The sequence below is a fragment of the Gopherus flavomarginatus genome, chromosome 4 (genome assembly GCF_025201925.1).
Source record: "Gopherus flavomarginatus isolate rGopFla2 chromosome 4, rGopFla2.mat.asm, whole genome shotgun sequence".
Lineage (NCBI taxonomy): Eukaryota > Metazoa > Chordata > Testudines > Testudinidae > Gopherus > Gopherus flavomarginatus.
In genome coordinates this window covers 135,350,794-135,366,185 of record NC_066620.1, presented here as the reverse complement: position 1 = coordinate 135,366,185, position 15,392 = coordinate 135,350,794, and the positions used below count along the sequence as shown (strand labels likewise).

At 36.8% G+C, this 15,392-nt stretch overlaps 1 protein-coding gene across 4 annotated transcripts in view; it reads left to right on the top strand.

The window, feature by feature from the left end:
* Nucleotides 1–15,392, top strand: part of CRYBG1 (crystallin beta-gamma domain containing 1) — a 165,569-nt gene that overhangs the window by 137,667 nt on the left and 12,510 nt on the right. For all 4 annotated transcript variants that reach the window (XM_050951344.1, XM_050951346.1, XM_050951348.1 and 1 more), the window contains 7 exons: nucleotides 597–723; nucleotides 810–955; nucleotides 8,314–8,440; nucleotides 8,619–8,651; nucleotides 11,435–11,547; nucleotides 11,894–12,023; nucleotides 14,971–15,110. In XM_050951344.1, the coding sequence (XP_050807301.1) occupies nucleotides 597–723; nucleotides 810–955; nucleotides 8,314–8,440; nucleotides 8,619–8,651; nucleotides 11,435–11,547; nucleotides 11,894–12,023; nucleotides 14,971–15,110 (816 nt within the window). The remainder of the gene's footprint in view (nucleotides 1–596; nucleotides 724–809; nucleotides 956–8,313; nucleotides 8,441–8,618; nucleotides 8,652–11,434; nucleotides 11,548–11,893; nucleotides 12,024–14,970; nucleotides 15,111–15,392) is intronic.

Genomic DNA, 15,392 nt, shown 5'->3' with positions numbered 1-15,392 from the left:
ATAACCAGATTCTGTGGTGCATTCTAGACCTCTAGTGACGCGCTCTCATCACAAAGCAGCCAGATCTGGCTTGCTGAGATTTCCCCTGGTGTGGGGAGCTCTTGGCCAGTGCAGGGCTGGCACCCTGAGCACCTGTGCTGCCACCTTACCTCATTTCCATCATAAGTAAAAAGGAAGCAATTGCTAGAGCATGCACTCCGCCAGCCGGTGTAGATTAGAGCAGCACCACCGGCTTCTCTAACCTATGCTAAGTACTGCACATGTACACCCTGAGAACAAGGGAGCCTCCCTCTCTGGTGTGCCAAGCAAACAGTCACCCTGTGGTGACTTTGAATCTAATGCTCCTCATTTCATCTATCCTAGGAAAAGGTTGTATTTTATTCAGATTTTATCTCACTTATCTCTTTTCCGTCTGGGTTGATTAAAAAGACAGCTTCCTTTCAACGGGGCCAAAGTTCAGGAATTCCTTATTTTTAAAAAAATTAACCTGTCTTAGCTCAGTATTGTTGTTTTGAAGAATTATGGGATAAATTCAGCTCTGTGCTTAGTGGCAAGGTTCCATTCTCATGTTCTTTTTTCCCCCATCCAATATTTAGTTGGGTTGCTTACGAGAAACCAGGATTTGCAGGTCATCAGTATTTGCTGGAAGAAGGCACGTACCAGGAATGGAAAGATTGGGGTGGTTACAGTGAAGAGCTTCAGTCGCTGCGTCCTATTCTAGGTGTAAGTTCCAAGAAGATCTAATATTTGCTACTTGAATGCAGTGAAACGTTTTATTACATTTTCCTTTATTTTGTTTGCTTCAACAGGATTTCACAAACCCACACATGATAATGTACAGTGAAAAAGACTTTGGGACTAAAGGTTCCAGTATTAATGTATTAGGAATTATTTCCAATTTAAGAGACACTGGATATGGACTGAGGACACAATCCATACATGTTTTAAGTGGAGTGTAAGTGATATTCTTAATTGCATTTTTCCTTGTTAGTGATTCTTTTTCAAATAAATTAGCAAATAATTTAATGTTTTACTGCTCTCTGCTTTTAATATCTGTGAAGAAATCCTTATATGAATATAATTCCCTATCTGTGATTGCACAGAACAAAGAAGAATGTGGCTGTTTGTAAATAACTGTACTATGAAATGTATTTTCTTCCTATAACAAGAGGGAATGTTCTTAGGAAACACTGGCCTATTGATTTGCAAATGATGAATGTCTGTAAATTAGCTGTTCATCAGAGAATACATAATAGGATGCCGTTGTAGAATTTAAGCTGTTATACAGCAGAATTGCTCTGGGACTAACTTGCTATTCTGATCAAAATTTCATGTATTTTACCTGAGGCAAATTGTGTAATCACTTTGTCCCTCAGTTTCCTATCTGAAAAATGGGGGATAATATTTGCCAAGTTCACAGATGTGTTATGAGGATAAATACTTGGAAGGTATTTGTGTGAGGTTGTGATGTAGGCCATGATAGATTTGTGGTTTTTAGGACATCTTTGGAACAGGATACTTTTTCATAGTGAATATTTTATTTTTGTTGGGAAATATCCTGTTCAGTTTGGATTTTGTTTTTCTTTATGGTACACATAAGATAAATTTATCTACTTGCAATTCAAATTATTATGAATCCTTATCAAACATATTCATATAGTCCTTAGAGGACTCAACTTAATTTTGTGATGCTACATAATGAGTTCATCTTATATTGTCACTAAAATGAGACTAGTAGCTAAGTCATCTGTTAGTGAATGCATGCTTGAAGATTTAGAAAGCATGTGGTACTTCCAATGGCATATGTAAAAGCCCGACTCTAGCTTACTTTACTGAGTTGCTACTTTTCCTCACCTTTTCCGTTTATTTTTCTCTGGGGCTCGCTACAGGGAGGATTTTCCTCATGAGGCTTCTGAGCCCAAGTAGCATGACAAATTCTAAACATCCTTGTACTCAGTCTGATTACATGTGACTGTAGGGAGGGTTAAATCCATTTTGATATCTTAAGTAAAATATTTTGATTTTAGTTGCTAAGTGAGAATAAAATAAATCCTAATACAATTTTTATTTTGTGCTTTTTTTCTTTTTTGCTAGTACAGAATGATACTTTGAACCAAAGTTTCCTCTGAAGATATAATTGCTCTGTGATGAGGCCTTCAGGCTAAACCCTTGCTAGGACTAGTATTTTCTACAGCAGTTTGTTTTGAAAGACAGGCAAGTGTTAGGCAGCTTGTTCCAAGATGCACAGAATTAATGTGAGTGATAGCACTGAAGGAATTTCAGACACATTGGTGCTTGATTCTCCCTCCACAACGTTTAGCTAACTCTCATAGAATGACCCCACCCTAAACCTCACCCTGCACTGTCTTTATGAAGGCAGAACTCCTTTTGATATTTCAGTGCGAGTTTTGCAGAAGTAAGGGCTGCAGGTTCATACTCACTGACTTAGCTGCAAACATTGTTGCTAAGGCAGCCCTTTTTAAACGGCAGTCTTTGCATCCACTGAGCGCCTTTTGTACTCTTGTGTACACAGGGAAGTAAGATGGGAGGCAGTCTCCTTCCACCGTAACCTGGAGAAGGGTGAAAACCTCCTATCTCAGCTTCTACACAACCATTGGGACAGCAAGTCTGATCTCTGTTACAGTAAAGAAGGGACTCCTGATTTTTAGCTTCTGACCATTTTTATTACTCATATTTTATTGGGGAAAAATATTGTTGACCTCAGATGTGAAGACTTGAAGTGAAGGATTATGGGTTGGCAGGGACAGCTATAAGTTAATTTTTTTTATCGTGTCTAGTTGCTGCCACCTCCTCCTGCAATCTCTCCCCTGCATGTTCCGTTCTTTTAAATAAATGCTTCCTACTAACGAACAGTTAATTCAGGTAGCATGGACTCTTACCAAAGGACTATCATACTATTTTTGTAGTGTTTCATATTTTTTCATATAGGATATATGGTGTCCACAGGATTCTTTAAACTGCTAAAGTATTAATTTTTCAGAGGGACATTGCAGAAATGTTTATAAAAAATAACGTTCAGTAAACCAAGCCATATTTGTTCTGTAAAGTGTTAGGTATGTATTTGGGAGCACAAATTGTAATTCTTCCCTTGCCAAAAAAAAATCTGTTGTTTTATGGTGGTGGTGTGTAAGGTGCTGAAATATGGGGTCCATGAAAGCTGCTGAATTTACTTGCTTTGGAAAGTCAACTTGTCCTACCCCAGAGAACTGTTGCAGCTGGGCAGCGGCAGTACAAGCTCCACACACTTTTACTCATTTGCCTGAGATCTGAAAACCTGGAAAAACCACACCATTTAACTGAAGAGTGTGCTGTTCAGTCTCCAGGCCAATTTAATCCTTAATATTTTTGTTGAGACAGCAGACTAAGGTGTCAATTGCAAAGATAGGAACGTTTGCCCACTAAAAATGCAAAGCTACCATTTCATTTCACATAGGCCACTGAACGGACAGTAAATGGTAACAGCTTTCGGTCAAGAACCCCTTCCAAATTTGAATCTGTAACCAAAGACCCCATTGTCCAGCTATACCGAGAGAATGTCAGGAAACAATTGATATAATTTTAATCAGGCCACAACTCTATTATTTGATGTCTGGGACTACCTGGCAGATAAAAGGGTACAGTGCAGGTAGCTCTGTGTTCATCCACTATCTACCTTGGGGGCTTCTGCCAGCCCCCATCTTTTTCCTTCCTTGTTCTTCAGCCATTCCATTGCTGGGACCTTACCATTTCTCCCCCAATGAGGGTTAAGGTGGACTATAAGAGAAGGGGTTGGCTCCCTGCCATACCAGACATGGGACCCCTTAACTCCCCTCTCCCATTCCACTCCTTTAACAAACATCTCCTTTTAAAGTCCTTTACCAAGCCATTTATGTGGTCACTCTGTCCCTTTCCCGTGGAGCATCTGCACTAGACATCTTCCCCACACTTCTGTAATGACTTGCAACATCATAGCCTAACTTTCCTACTCACCCTAACAAAGTCCCCCTGGAACCGGCTATGGGGATGGTGAAAACCCCCTGCTACACCTAGGCCAATCTGGTGGTGAGGGAAAAATTCCATCCCAGCCCCCTTAGAAAGAAGCAGCTAGCTCGAAGCCCACAGCAGGTCCTGGCCAAACCTGGTATTTTACCCCCTCAAGGGGAGGCAGGGTGGGTGCTGCTCCACCTGGTCTGAGGAAAAGGGGCTTCTGCCAGACTTGCCCCTTTTGAACTTCCAGGCCCTTCTGGTCTCTGGGGATGAGTCAGTGTCACCACACTGACCCACTTCCCCTTTTGCAACCACTTCTGTTCCTTGCTCCCCCTCCTGGCTGTAAAGAGCTATTCCCTCTTCCCCAGCAAGCAGACAGCACTCCTTTACCCCCATTTAAAGGTGCAGTCATTATCAATTAGCAATTCTCTGAGCTATTTAGACTGCAAAATACCATTAAATAGGCTGGTATGGCATAGATGCAGTAATGGTTTGTTATTAAATTTTTAAGTCATTCATCTGATATCTTTTTAGATTAAAATGTAAATTTTTAACAAAGATGTGAACAATTCCATGACTTTTTTTTCAAGAATTAAATATGTATTTTTTGCTATACTATTTTCAAACACTACATGGTTGTTTCTGAGGATTACTTTCACTTTTGCATATATTGTATTGTAAACAAATTGGAATAAAATGTCACCATTTACGGCATATTTTACAACAAATCATTACTAGTTTCATTCTTCGGAAATTTTCCAGGAACTATCCCAGCATAGTTTGTTAGAAAATCCAGGAAATAATTATTTTGTCATTTGAAAAAAGGAATACCTTTATAAACTAAAAGAGCCACTTTGCTTTCTTAAGTCAGCATTGATATCTACTTCCATGTTGGCATCTTTTCAACTGGCAGAAAATGGAAGCATTTATATTGGCAAAAGGTAACACACCCATAAAACAAGTTTAAACAGATACTCACAAGAAGCTTCTTTTAGTATACAGTGTTTCTGAATTCCTGCTTAGTTTTTACTCGTCAAGCTCAATCACTATTTGTTTTAAGAAATAATCATATTAACTTATTTTGCAAAATACAAATGTTAATTGGATTAAACTTGACCTTGAGTCTTTAACCAAGAGTGAATTTGGTTCTGGTCCTTTGTTTAATTTAGGCAAAAACTCCCCCAGTCCCAGTTCCCATAAACATTTGTTAACTATGCTGTGCTGCTTTTAATTTGACTACCTTTTCCTAATTTTCTTGTAATTGGTGTACAGTGTGGATCTGACCTTCTTTACGGAATAAAATGAACTTTCAGAAGGCTTAAGAAGTGGTTAGTTCTACTGAGAAGTGGTTTTTATTACAGACTGTTGTAGGGACATAGGACCTAATCCTGAGCTGTCCAAAGTATCCACAATTATCATTCAGTTATCCATAATCGTTCTTTTAGATCATCCGTTGGCCACAAAAGTATGGTTGTAGAAGTACTTTCAGTGATTAGCATGTTACTCCCATGCAGCTGTTTGCACTGGCTTCCAGCTGATTTCTGAGTGATCTTAAAGGTATTGGTTTTGGTTTGTAAAGCCACAAATGGGCCCTGATTCAGAAAACCACTTAAGCACATGCATAAGTCCTCTCCTGTTAAGGACAGCACCTTACTTATTTGCTCAAGTCTCATTGACTTCATTGGGACTTAAGTATATGCTTAACTTTATGCATATGATAAAATGCTACTTTGAATAGGGATGCTTTTTTGAATTAGGACTATGGTTCTTGGATACTTCATGTGATACCAGAGTAGTGCTACCCTCTGATGTGCTGAAGCATACAGCCCTCTTTAAACAGGTGGAGGATGGAGATAGTGGTGTTGCATAGTATGGAGAGAGATACTCAAGGGGGATCTGGCAAGTATTAACACTCTCACTTAAATTTAATATCACAAATATTTATTTTCAGGTAGTAAATGTAGTTTGAAATAATTGAAATATAATTTGAGGTCATTTTAAAAAAAAATTGTTAGGATTATTCATGAAGTGTAGTGATACCCAGATGTGTGTGTAATTGAAAGGCAGTTTCATTTTCAAAGCTCTGGCATATGTGACCTAATGATTTAGTATGCACACTTCGAACATTTTTAACTTTTGTTGTTAGTTTACCATACATACCTATGTCACTTTGATTAAGTAGTTTTAAAATGACTTGAGTCTGTGTCCTGGAATATGCCTTAAATTATTAGTGAATAACATGTTAAAAGACTCATTTATACATGAGTCAGAAGGAGAGGTAACATGAAGGATTATAAGAATGTGTTCACTGTGGACAAATCATTCCAAGCTCGAGTACCAGTTTTATGTATTTTAATGAATGTTGTACGTCTCATGTCAGATTCTCAGTTGATATAAATCAACTTCATTTAATTGAAGTTAGTGGAGCTGTCCCACTTTACAGCTGCTGAGAATCCGGCTCCTTGTGCTTTGAATAATGGCCTTGTCAATAGAATCTGTTCTTAAGTACAGAGGTGTCCTCTGCCGGTGAACTTCTTGCATGTAGTGAAAGTTGATTTACAGTGAAATAAAATGAAAATTCCATATTATTGTAACGCATTATGGTATGAAAATGGCTGTTCTGAACATTGGGAAATGGTAAAATTCTTGGGGAGGAGAGTCTTACCTATAAGTAGATTTCAATGCATGAACTCAGTGTGATGAGATGGCTAAGAGAGAGCAAATGCAATTTTGGGATGTATAAGCAAGAGAGGATATTGATAGAAGTAGGGCAATGTTGTTATTATCCCTCCATACAGTTTTAGTTAGACTGTTACTCGAATATTGTATCCAGTTCTGGTCTCTGCACTTTAGAAAGCGATATTGACAAATGGGAAAAGGTTCAGGAAAAAGTAAAAAAATTATTTGAAGTCTGCAAAACCTGACATAGAGAGAGACTAAAAAAATTCCATCTATCTAGCTTATAGCAAAGAGAAGGTAAAGAGCGGAAAGTACTTAGATCATGGGGAGACATCTAATAGGAGAGGCTCCTTATGTTGCAGGCAAATGTATAACAACATTAAATGAAGCTAAATATATTCAGATAACAAATAAGTTGCACATTTTTATCAGTGAGAGTAATTAAGCACCAGAACAACTTACTTGGGGATATGGTAGATTCCCCATCACTTGAATTCTTTAAAATCAAGTTTGGATGTCTTTCTAAAACATATGTTCTTGCTGAACTAGAAGTTAGGGGCTTGATGTAGAAATTCTGTCATCTTTTCTATGCATATGGTTGAACTCATCATGATCCCATGCAGCCTTAAAACCTTTGAATCTGTTAAGATATTTCATTTAGTTTTGTGGGGGAAAAGTCCTTCCCTTTGGTGGCATATTTCCCAGCAGGAAGGACGCTTTACCTTAACAGACTTCTTTGTAAATGAGCCAAATATTTTTGTTTAGGTGCAATGTCACATAAAAAAAATCCTTTTCAAACAGGTTCATTTTTTATGAAATGCATAATATGTTATTGTAGCAGAGTATCCTTAATGCTTTGTTCATCATGCAAAAATTTGTTTCCAAACATCCTCACATTTTACAAGAGAAGAGCTAAGAAATAAATAAGCTAAGGTAATAAATAAAAATTATAGAAGTAGTAACAAAAGCTTTAGATTTGAAACAGCTCAAAATATTCTCTGTGATCAGGGACCAAACAAATGAGCATCTTGCCAGATAAAATACATAGAGCTTCATGTGGCTTGCAGTAGCTAGTTTGAAGAGAGTGTTGAAATTTCTTCTGTTTTTTGTTTTCCCCCAAATCTTAATACATTAACAGTATCCATGGTGCGAAAGCATGACTGTTATTACTATAGATTTTTGAAGTGCAAACCATATATGGCTCTTTTGAGTTGCCTGATTCAAAATCAGGTCCCCATATTTAAGTTTCCGAGTGCTGCTTGCAAAGTGCTGAACACCCACCACTGTCAGTGAAACCTGTGGTAGCAGGAGGGGCTGAGCACCTCAGGGTACTGGGGGGTGGGGCTAAAACTGATGAGGCAATGTATTATTTCTTTAATTTTGTGTTTTAATAGTGTTCTAGGCATACATTTACCCTTTGGAAATATCAGTAACATTAACTGTTTCTTGGATCACTTGATGACTACCTGTTCTGTTCATTTCTCTGAAGCACTTGGCATTGACCACTGTCAGAAGACAGGATACTGGGCTAGATGGACCTTTAGTCTGACCCAGTATAGCCGTTCTTATGTTCTTAAAACTTACATTAAGACAATAATAAATATTCACCAGTGTATTGAAAATTTTTTTTGATATCTGTTTATTCAGGTGGGTAGTCTATGAGAATCCTGACTTTACAGGAGAACAGTACATCCTTGATAAAGGACTGTATCCCAGCGCTGAGGCCTGGGGAGGCAAGAATAGTAAGATCTCTTCAGTTCAGCCCATAGTGGCGGTAAGGAAACCTTTTGTATTATTACATTTCATACATTTCTGCCAAAATGATGGTAGCTATTTCTCCTGTTTTCTAATGAAATTTAGATTTGCTTAGGTTCTTAAAGCTGTAAGGTTTTGAATGCTTTTGCATTATTTCATCACTCTTTATATCTTTTTTTTTTCTCCAAACTTTTTAGGATACCATCAATAGCCAAATGGGGAAATTCAAGGTAAGACCCTTCTCTAAATTTGTAAAACAAATATATTCTAGGGTGTATAATGTATATACCTTTTTTAAAAGCAGTCATTCTTGAGCAAATGCCTAAGATGCCAAAATAATTGAATGGAGTGGTGTTTACTACATCCTGTCAAATTCAAGAAAACCTGTAATGTTCAGTAAATACCAATACTAATAGTTTTGTGTCAGTGTGTTCCTTTTTATGGGAGTAGTTGATGTTCTGTGACTCCATTTATCTTTACCTCCCCATCTCTGCTTTAGCTTTCCCCATCCTCTTGTCCACCCTGCTGCTGTTTGTTCAGTTTCCTGACCCTCAAGCATTTAAAAACTTCAGGAGCAAAGGAATTATTGGTGCAATATCAAATGTTTAAAAATTAAGCAAAGGAGTCAGGAAATGCAGAGTTAATACAGCATTTCCTGATTTCTGTGAACTTAATGCAGCGTTAATATTCAGAAATTAACACAGTTTCTTCTCGTGGATTCAGCACCCACCAAGTTAAAACTTGAAAAGACAAATATTAGAAGTGAATGAAAAAGTGGGGGTTAAATAGAAACCCCTTCTATCCATAAATAAAGTATAATGTTAGCATATTGCTTGTTGAGCATAGAAGAGGCAGTATGTAATGTGCCTGATCAGTCTTAACTCTTCCTTTGCTACTTGTGTGTTTCAACTTTTTTCAGCATCCTGAAAATATGTATTGAAAATAGCTTGATGGATTAGTACCCTCATCCACAATTTTGCAACCTCCAAATTGTTCTCAAATTATGTGCTCAGTGGAGTTACACAGATGTAGCAGACCATAATCTGAGGGTAATGAGATTAGAAATAGCCCTGAATTTAGAATTCAGTTAACAGCTCTGTTGATGGTGTGCAAGCTACAAGAGAATCTAGATCACTTTCTCTCTTAAATCTATAGGGCTATTATGGTTTGAAGAGTAGTACAATCTTACTTTTTGTCACTGATGCAAGGAGATATGACTCTGAGTATGCAGAGGATACTTATCTGTTTAGTGAGAATACAGATTTTAGATTTATTTTTTTTTACAATGGGAAGAGTGTATGTTTTCATCGTTCCTTTAATAATAATAATAATAATAATAATAATAATAATATAAAAAAAAATCATGCACACATGGAACTTGAAAAAGTTCAGCCTAAATGGTAAATATAGCACAAAGTTCTGAGCCTTTGGGGGGAAAAGCCTTGTTTAACATGATTTGCATCCTTAACTGATATTGTGCCTTGCCAAAGCCTTGCTGAATACAGCTGCCTGTAGCTTTTGAGGAAAGAAATACCTCAAGGCTGTTTATTGCCGCAGCCCCATGCATATTCTTGAAAAAGTGTCTACACCTGCATATTATATACATCTAAACAGATTCTTAAGTGAAAAAAGAAACACTGGACCTAAGGTTTGTTTGGGGACATATTCTGTTGTACATGATATTCCAGGCATGTAGAGATTTTCCACAACAGGAAATTTCACCTGTAGCTTGCACACCATCAACAGAGCTGTTAACTGAATTCTAAATTCAGGGCTATTTCTAATCTCATTACCCTCAGATTATGGTCTGCTACATCTGTGTAACTCCACTGAGCACATAATTTGAGAACAATTTGGAGGTTGCAAAATTGTGGATGAGAGTACTAATCCATCAAGCTATTTTCAATACATATTTTCAGGATGCTGAAAAAAGTTGAAACACACAAGTAGCAAAGGAAGAGTTAAGACTGATCAGGCACATTACCTACTGCCTCTTCTATGTTCAACAAGCAATATTAGCTAACATTATACTTTATTTATGGATAGAAGGGGTTTCTATTTAACCCCCACTTTTTCATTCACTTCTATTTGTCTTTTCAAGTTTTAACTTGGTGAGTGCTGAATCCACGAGAAGAAACTGTGTTAATTTCTGAATATTAACGCTGCATTAAGTTCACAGAAATCAGGAAATGCTGTATTAACTCTGCATTTCCTGACTCCTTTGCTTAATTTGTTTTTGTTTTTTTCATATTCATTACTTTAGGAGGACAGTTGATTCAATAATTAAACGTAGTCACACAGAAATCATCCTTATAATAATAATTATGCCAAATTTATTCACACGTTTAATTATTGAATCAACTGTCCTCCTAAAGTAATGAATATGAAAAAAACAAAAACAAATGAGTGTATGGCTTTCAGCCTAGGGTGAAATTTTAAGCAAGATAAAGGGGTTTGTAATGTAAGTGACACAACTACAGCCCAAGCAGTACAAATACTATCTGTCTAATCTGGGAATTTATACCACACCCATCATCATGGTATCTGAGTGCCTTACAAAGTTCATACAACACTTTTATATTCTGAGAAATCAGGTCATATGATATGGATGAGAAAGGGAAAATGTATTTTCAAGATTAAACTGATTAAAGAACCAGGACAGATAAGTTTGATAGACCATTTACCATCTTGCCTTACAAGGAAGTTTTAAAAATCTACTCTGGCAGATATTTAAACAGTCTATCTCTGTTTACTAGTAATTGTTGAATTGTTTTGTATGTTACTGAATGTTTTACTGCAGAAAGTAATTTTCAGTCTGGTTACCTGGCAATCTTTCAGAAATGTAACTCGTGGATAATAGAATATGTTAATGTTGCAAAACTGAAGGGTTCTGGGTTTTTTAATTCATTTGAATATAACCATGGATGAAAGTAATGTTTGACTTATCTAGTTAAAGGGTGCTGAATGCATTATTATACAATATCCTTTTAATATATACATTATCATTTTAAAGGTCCAGCTATTTTCAGAGCCAGAATTCAAAGGTAACTGCCAAATATTTGAGAAAAATACCAATTATATTGACGATTCATTTGCTACAAAGTCTTCAAAAGTTTTGGGTGGCAGGTAAGCATGGAATTATGATTATTGCAAAATCACTGAAATGGTAAATTTTTTAAAATAAAAATATTACAACTTTCTGAAATTGGAAATTGATGAAGGATCCAGTTTTACATACCAACTGTGGAGTTAAGTGGAAGAAAAAAAGTTTTGTAATTCATCATGTGAATTTTTAACTCTCCAATACCTCTGAAGTTTTTCATGTTTCTCTCAGTAGCTTATTTCTGCTAAAATATTTCAAAGAGTGATTAAAATGATTGTTTACATGTTAAGGAATATTGGGAACCACTGACAGAACTTTGGTTATGTGTGGAATACTTTAGTTATCAGATTTTTCCTTCTCTTCCTGCAGTTGGATTGCATATGATAAAGAAGATTTCTCTGGTAATCAGTATGTGTTAGAAGAAGGAACCTATTCTAATCTGTCTGCAATGGGATGTCCACCCCAAACAAGACTTAAATCTCTACGTGTTATAAACATTGTAAGGATAACTGAATAAATACACACATAGGAGTATTTAACTTCTCATTTTTGCAACCATATAAAGGACAGTGAAGTACAAGTGGTACAGGGACAAGTTGTTACTATTCAGTACCTATGTGTAATGAGTTTGTTGGTCTCGGAGCATGAACCAAAAACTGCCATCATTACTGATAGCAGTCGTTGTAAAGGAGTTGAGGATGCCATAAGCAGAGCAACTGAATTGCTACTTTTTGCTGCTGTTCATCTCCAAGTTAGGGTTCAAGTATATTGGTGGGGAATTGTGGAGAAGCTTCCCTGCTGTTGTCCATGCTGTATGTGCGTAAAAAGTGGAATTCAACCATGCAACTTCAGAAGAACTAAATTAATTATAAAATTCAGTTGTCATAATCATGAAAATTCCATTCCTGTTCACTCACTCGGTTCCTTCTTCCAAAGAAGGTTCAACACCTTATGTTTTCAAAAATCAGAATTCTATATCTTTATGTCAATATGGAATTTATAAGCTTTTTAAAGTATTATTCTGGTGCCAGCAAATAGGAAATAACATTTTAATAGCAAATGAGAAATAAAATGTAATTTTAATTTGCACTCATTGCCCTTTAATAGGTCAGTTATGGAGTTTACTCAGCCCTATAATAGATCATTGCAATAGATCATTTGCAGAATCATACAAATACATTTTAAAGCTGACATAAATTTAAACAAAATGTAGTCAAGAATCCAATGATAGGCTAGATCTACTACTACCAGCTGTTTGTACTATTTTTAGAAGAGAAAAAGTAAACTGTTGCTCCTTTTCATTGGGTTTGGCTATTATAATACTCACATAACTCTTTGACAATATTGTTACTGCTCTAAAGAGAACCAGTATTAGTTGTCATTACTAGTCCCTATGGTGCCTTTGGAGGTACAATATAAACTCAGGAAAAGAGCCTCCCCCAGGTGTGCCATACTTTCTGCACTCCATTGCCATGCTGCTGATGCAGATACTGTTAAAAATAAAGAAAGAGTTGGCCTGGACATCCATAATGGTTGTTCTCAACCTTTTAATTAAAATAGTCTAATCTGTAGAGAGCTTTTATTCATAAGCTATCATTGTATTTGATATGCTTGTTTCGACCATAGAAGGATCAGCTCACTCTTGGAAAATTTGTACTTTGTGAAGGAGAAAGTGGTGTTCTGTTAACAAAACAAACAAATGGCAGCCATTGATTGTTAAAATTCATAAACACCACTAAGGTTTTTCTACCAGAGGTCATGTGAGGCTTAGCAGATAAGTATAAAGCAATTCCATGCCAATTATTTGCTTCCATACACTGCTGCTTATTTCTCCATAGAGGTTAACTCATTTGATGAGATGATGAGCTGGGCAAGACAATCAGTTTTCTACCTGATAGTATCTGTGTTATGGCAAACCAATATATGGAGTAAAAAGCAACAGACAAAAATGTGTTTGTGTAAAGCTCGTTTTCATAGTTCTGCAAAGCTTTAAGATTTCTATTTCAGGTATTTAGTTTTCTGGTCAAATTTTTTTGCCACGCTTCCAATGATCACAGTTCGTTTCAATACCCCATTTGCCTGCTTCTCCCATAACCATCTCTACACTTTTTCACCTGCAGCTTCTACACACGTAGCACCTAATGCATCAGGCCGCCTAATGAGACACGTACAAGAAATAAGAGGCCAATTTTCAAAGCATCTAAGAGATTTTGGAGCACAGTCCTCTTTGAAAGCCACTGAGTCCTGTGTTCTTAAATCCTATAGATATTCTTGAAAATTTCCCTGTAGGTCAGTAAAGTTATTTATCCAAAAACATCTTTGCTCCATCATGCTGTGCACTAGCATCTTCTGAATAATGCATCGTTGATTAGTAAATCCTAGCCATCTTCTCATGCTCCTCCAGTGTCATCTCTGACCTTGTAAGCTCTTTAGGGCAAGGGACTATGTCATCTTCTGCTGTGAAGTGTGTAAACACAATTAGGTGCTGTTAGATAGTTTTTAATTAGTAACTCGGTGACATATCTAGATATGTGTACATGTGTAAACTATCGTGGATTTGGGTGCCAATTTTGTACACACAATAAAGTAAGAGTGATAGATTAAAAAACTTACAGCTGACCTGCTTGCTGTTATATGGTGGGGGGGGGTTGCAATTGTGGCTGTTCCTGAGTCATGAGAAACCATGAAAACACGGAGTTCACAGGGCACTGTTTGAAATGAATGGGGCAAAGCTATTGTTTCAGCTATCTGCAGACACAGGCAGTTCTCACTGTTGTGGTTTACACTCTAGTTGTATTTTTGAAGTTTTCCCTGCAATCAAAAGGGCTAGATATATAATATAACTTCCCCAAAGTTTAGTTTCCGGAGCACAACTGTGTGGAAAGGGGTGAATGCCATGAATTGATCCCAGAAACATTAATCTTGAGGATTTAGTCCAGTGAATAATTTAAAAGCATCATGTTCTATGAGAAGAATTAAAAACAAGACAGGTGGGGGGGCGGGGTGTGAGAAACTACTGCTTCACTCAAGTGACAGTTCATCATGGGGAGAGCTGGGGATTCTATCAACATTTTAGTCCTTCAAGATCATTTTAAAGCTGCTTTTTCTTGTGGGTTTAAAAATCAGAATTCCCCAGTGATTTTCAACTGATCGATCCAATGAGTTTAATTAAAATTTGTTTGAAAGTATAATTGTGATGTGTGCATAGCAACATACAAATTTGTGCATATACGTTGTCACAAGAACTTGTCTATTGCATGCAAAAAGTGTGTGCATGGGTTGTGTGAGGGTTGAGGTTTTTTTTAGTAAGCTGCTGCCAGTGAGGAAGAATGGTTGTGGAATTTCTGATCTTCAGATCTTTAAGCAAAAGAGTGCAAAGAGTCTTTGTGGCTTAATGTTCTGGAGTCATGTGCATGTATTAAATAGGACCCTTTCTTTTAACATAGGAGCTTTCTGAGCCAAGCATAGCCCTCTTTGAAAAGAAAGGTTTCAAGGGGAAGAAAATGGAGTTTACTACAGAAGTCTTAAATCTCCAGTTTCTAGGATACAATCCTCGAATAGCTTCTGTTCAAGTTTTTGGTGGCATGTAAGTAACAATTTCTTTTTGCTTCTCTGAAAATTAAATATTAAATATGCAAAAAATACTTGTAATAGAAGATAAGTGATATCTCATTGGAGTATTACTCTGCAATACATTGTTAATCTCATTTCTGTTTACTGAACCGAGAGAGTCTTGGGGCCTACTTACTACAAGATGACTATGTTGGACTGGTGCTCTGCACACTGTAAAAAGCAGGCCTTAAGTTCATATAAAATATTGATATAAGAACACAAAAACAGCCATACTGGGTCAGACCAATGGTCCATC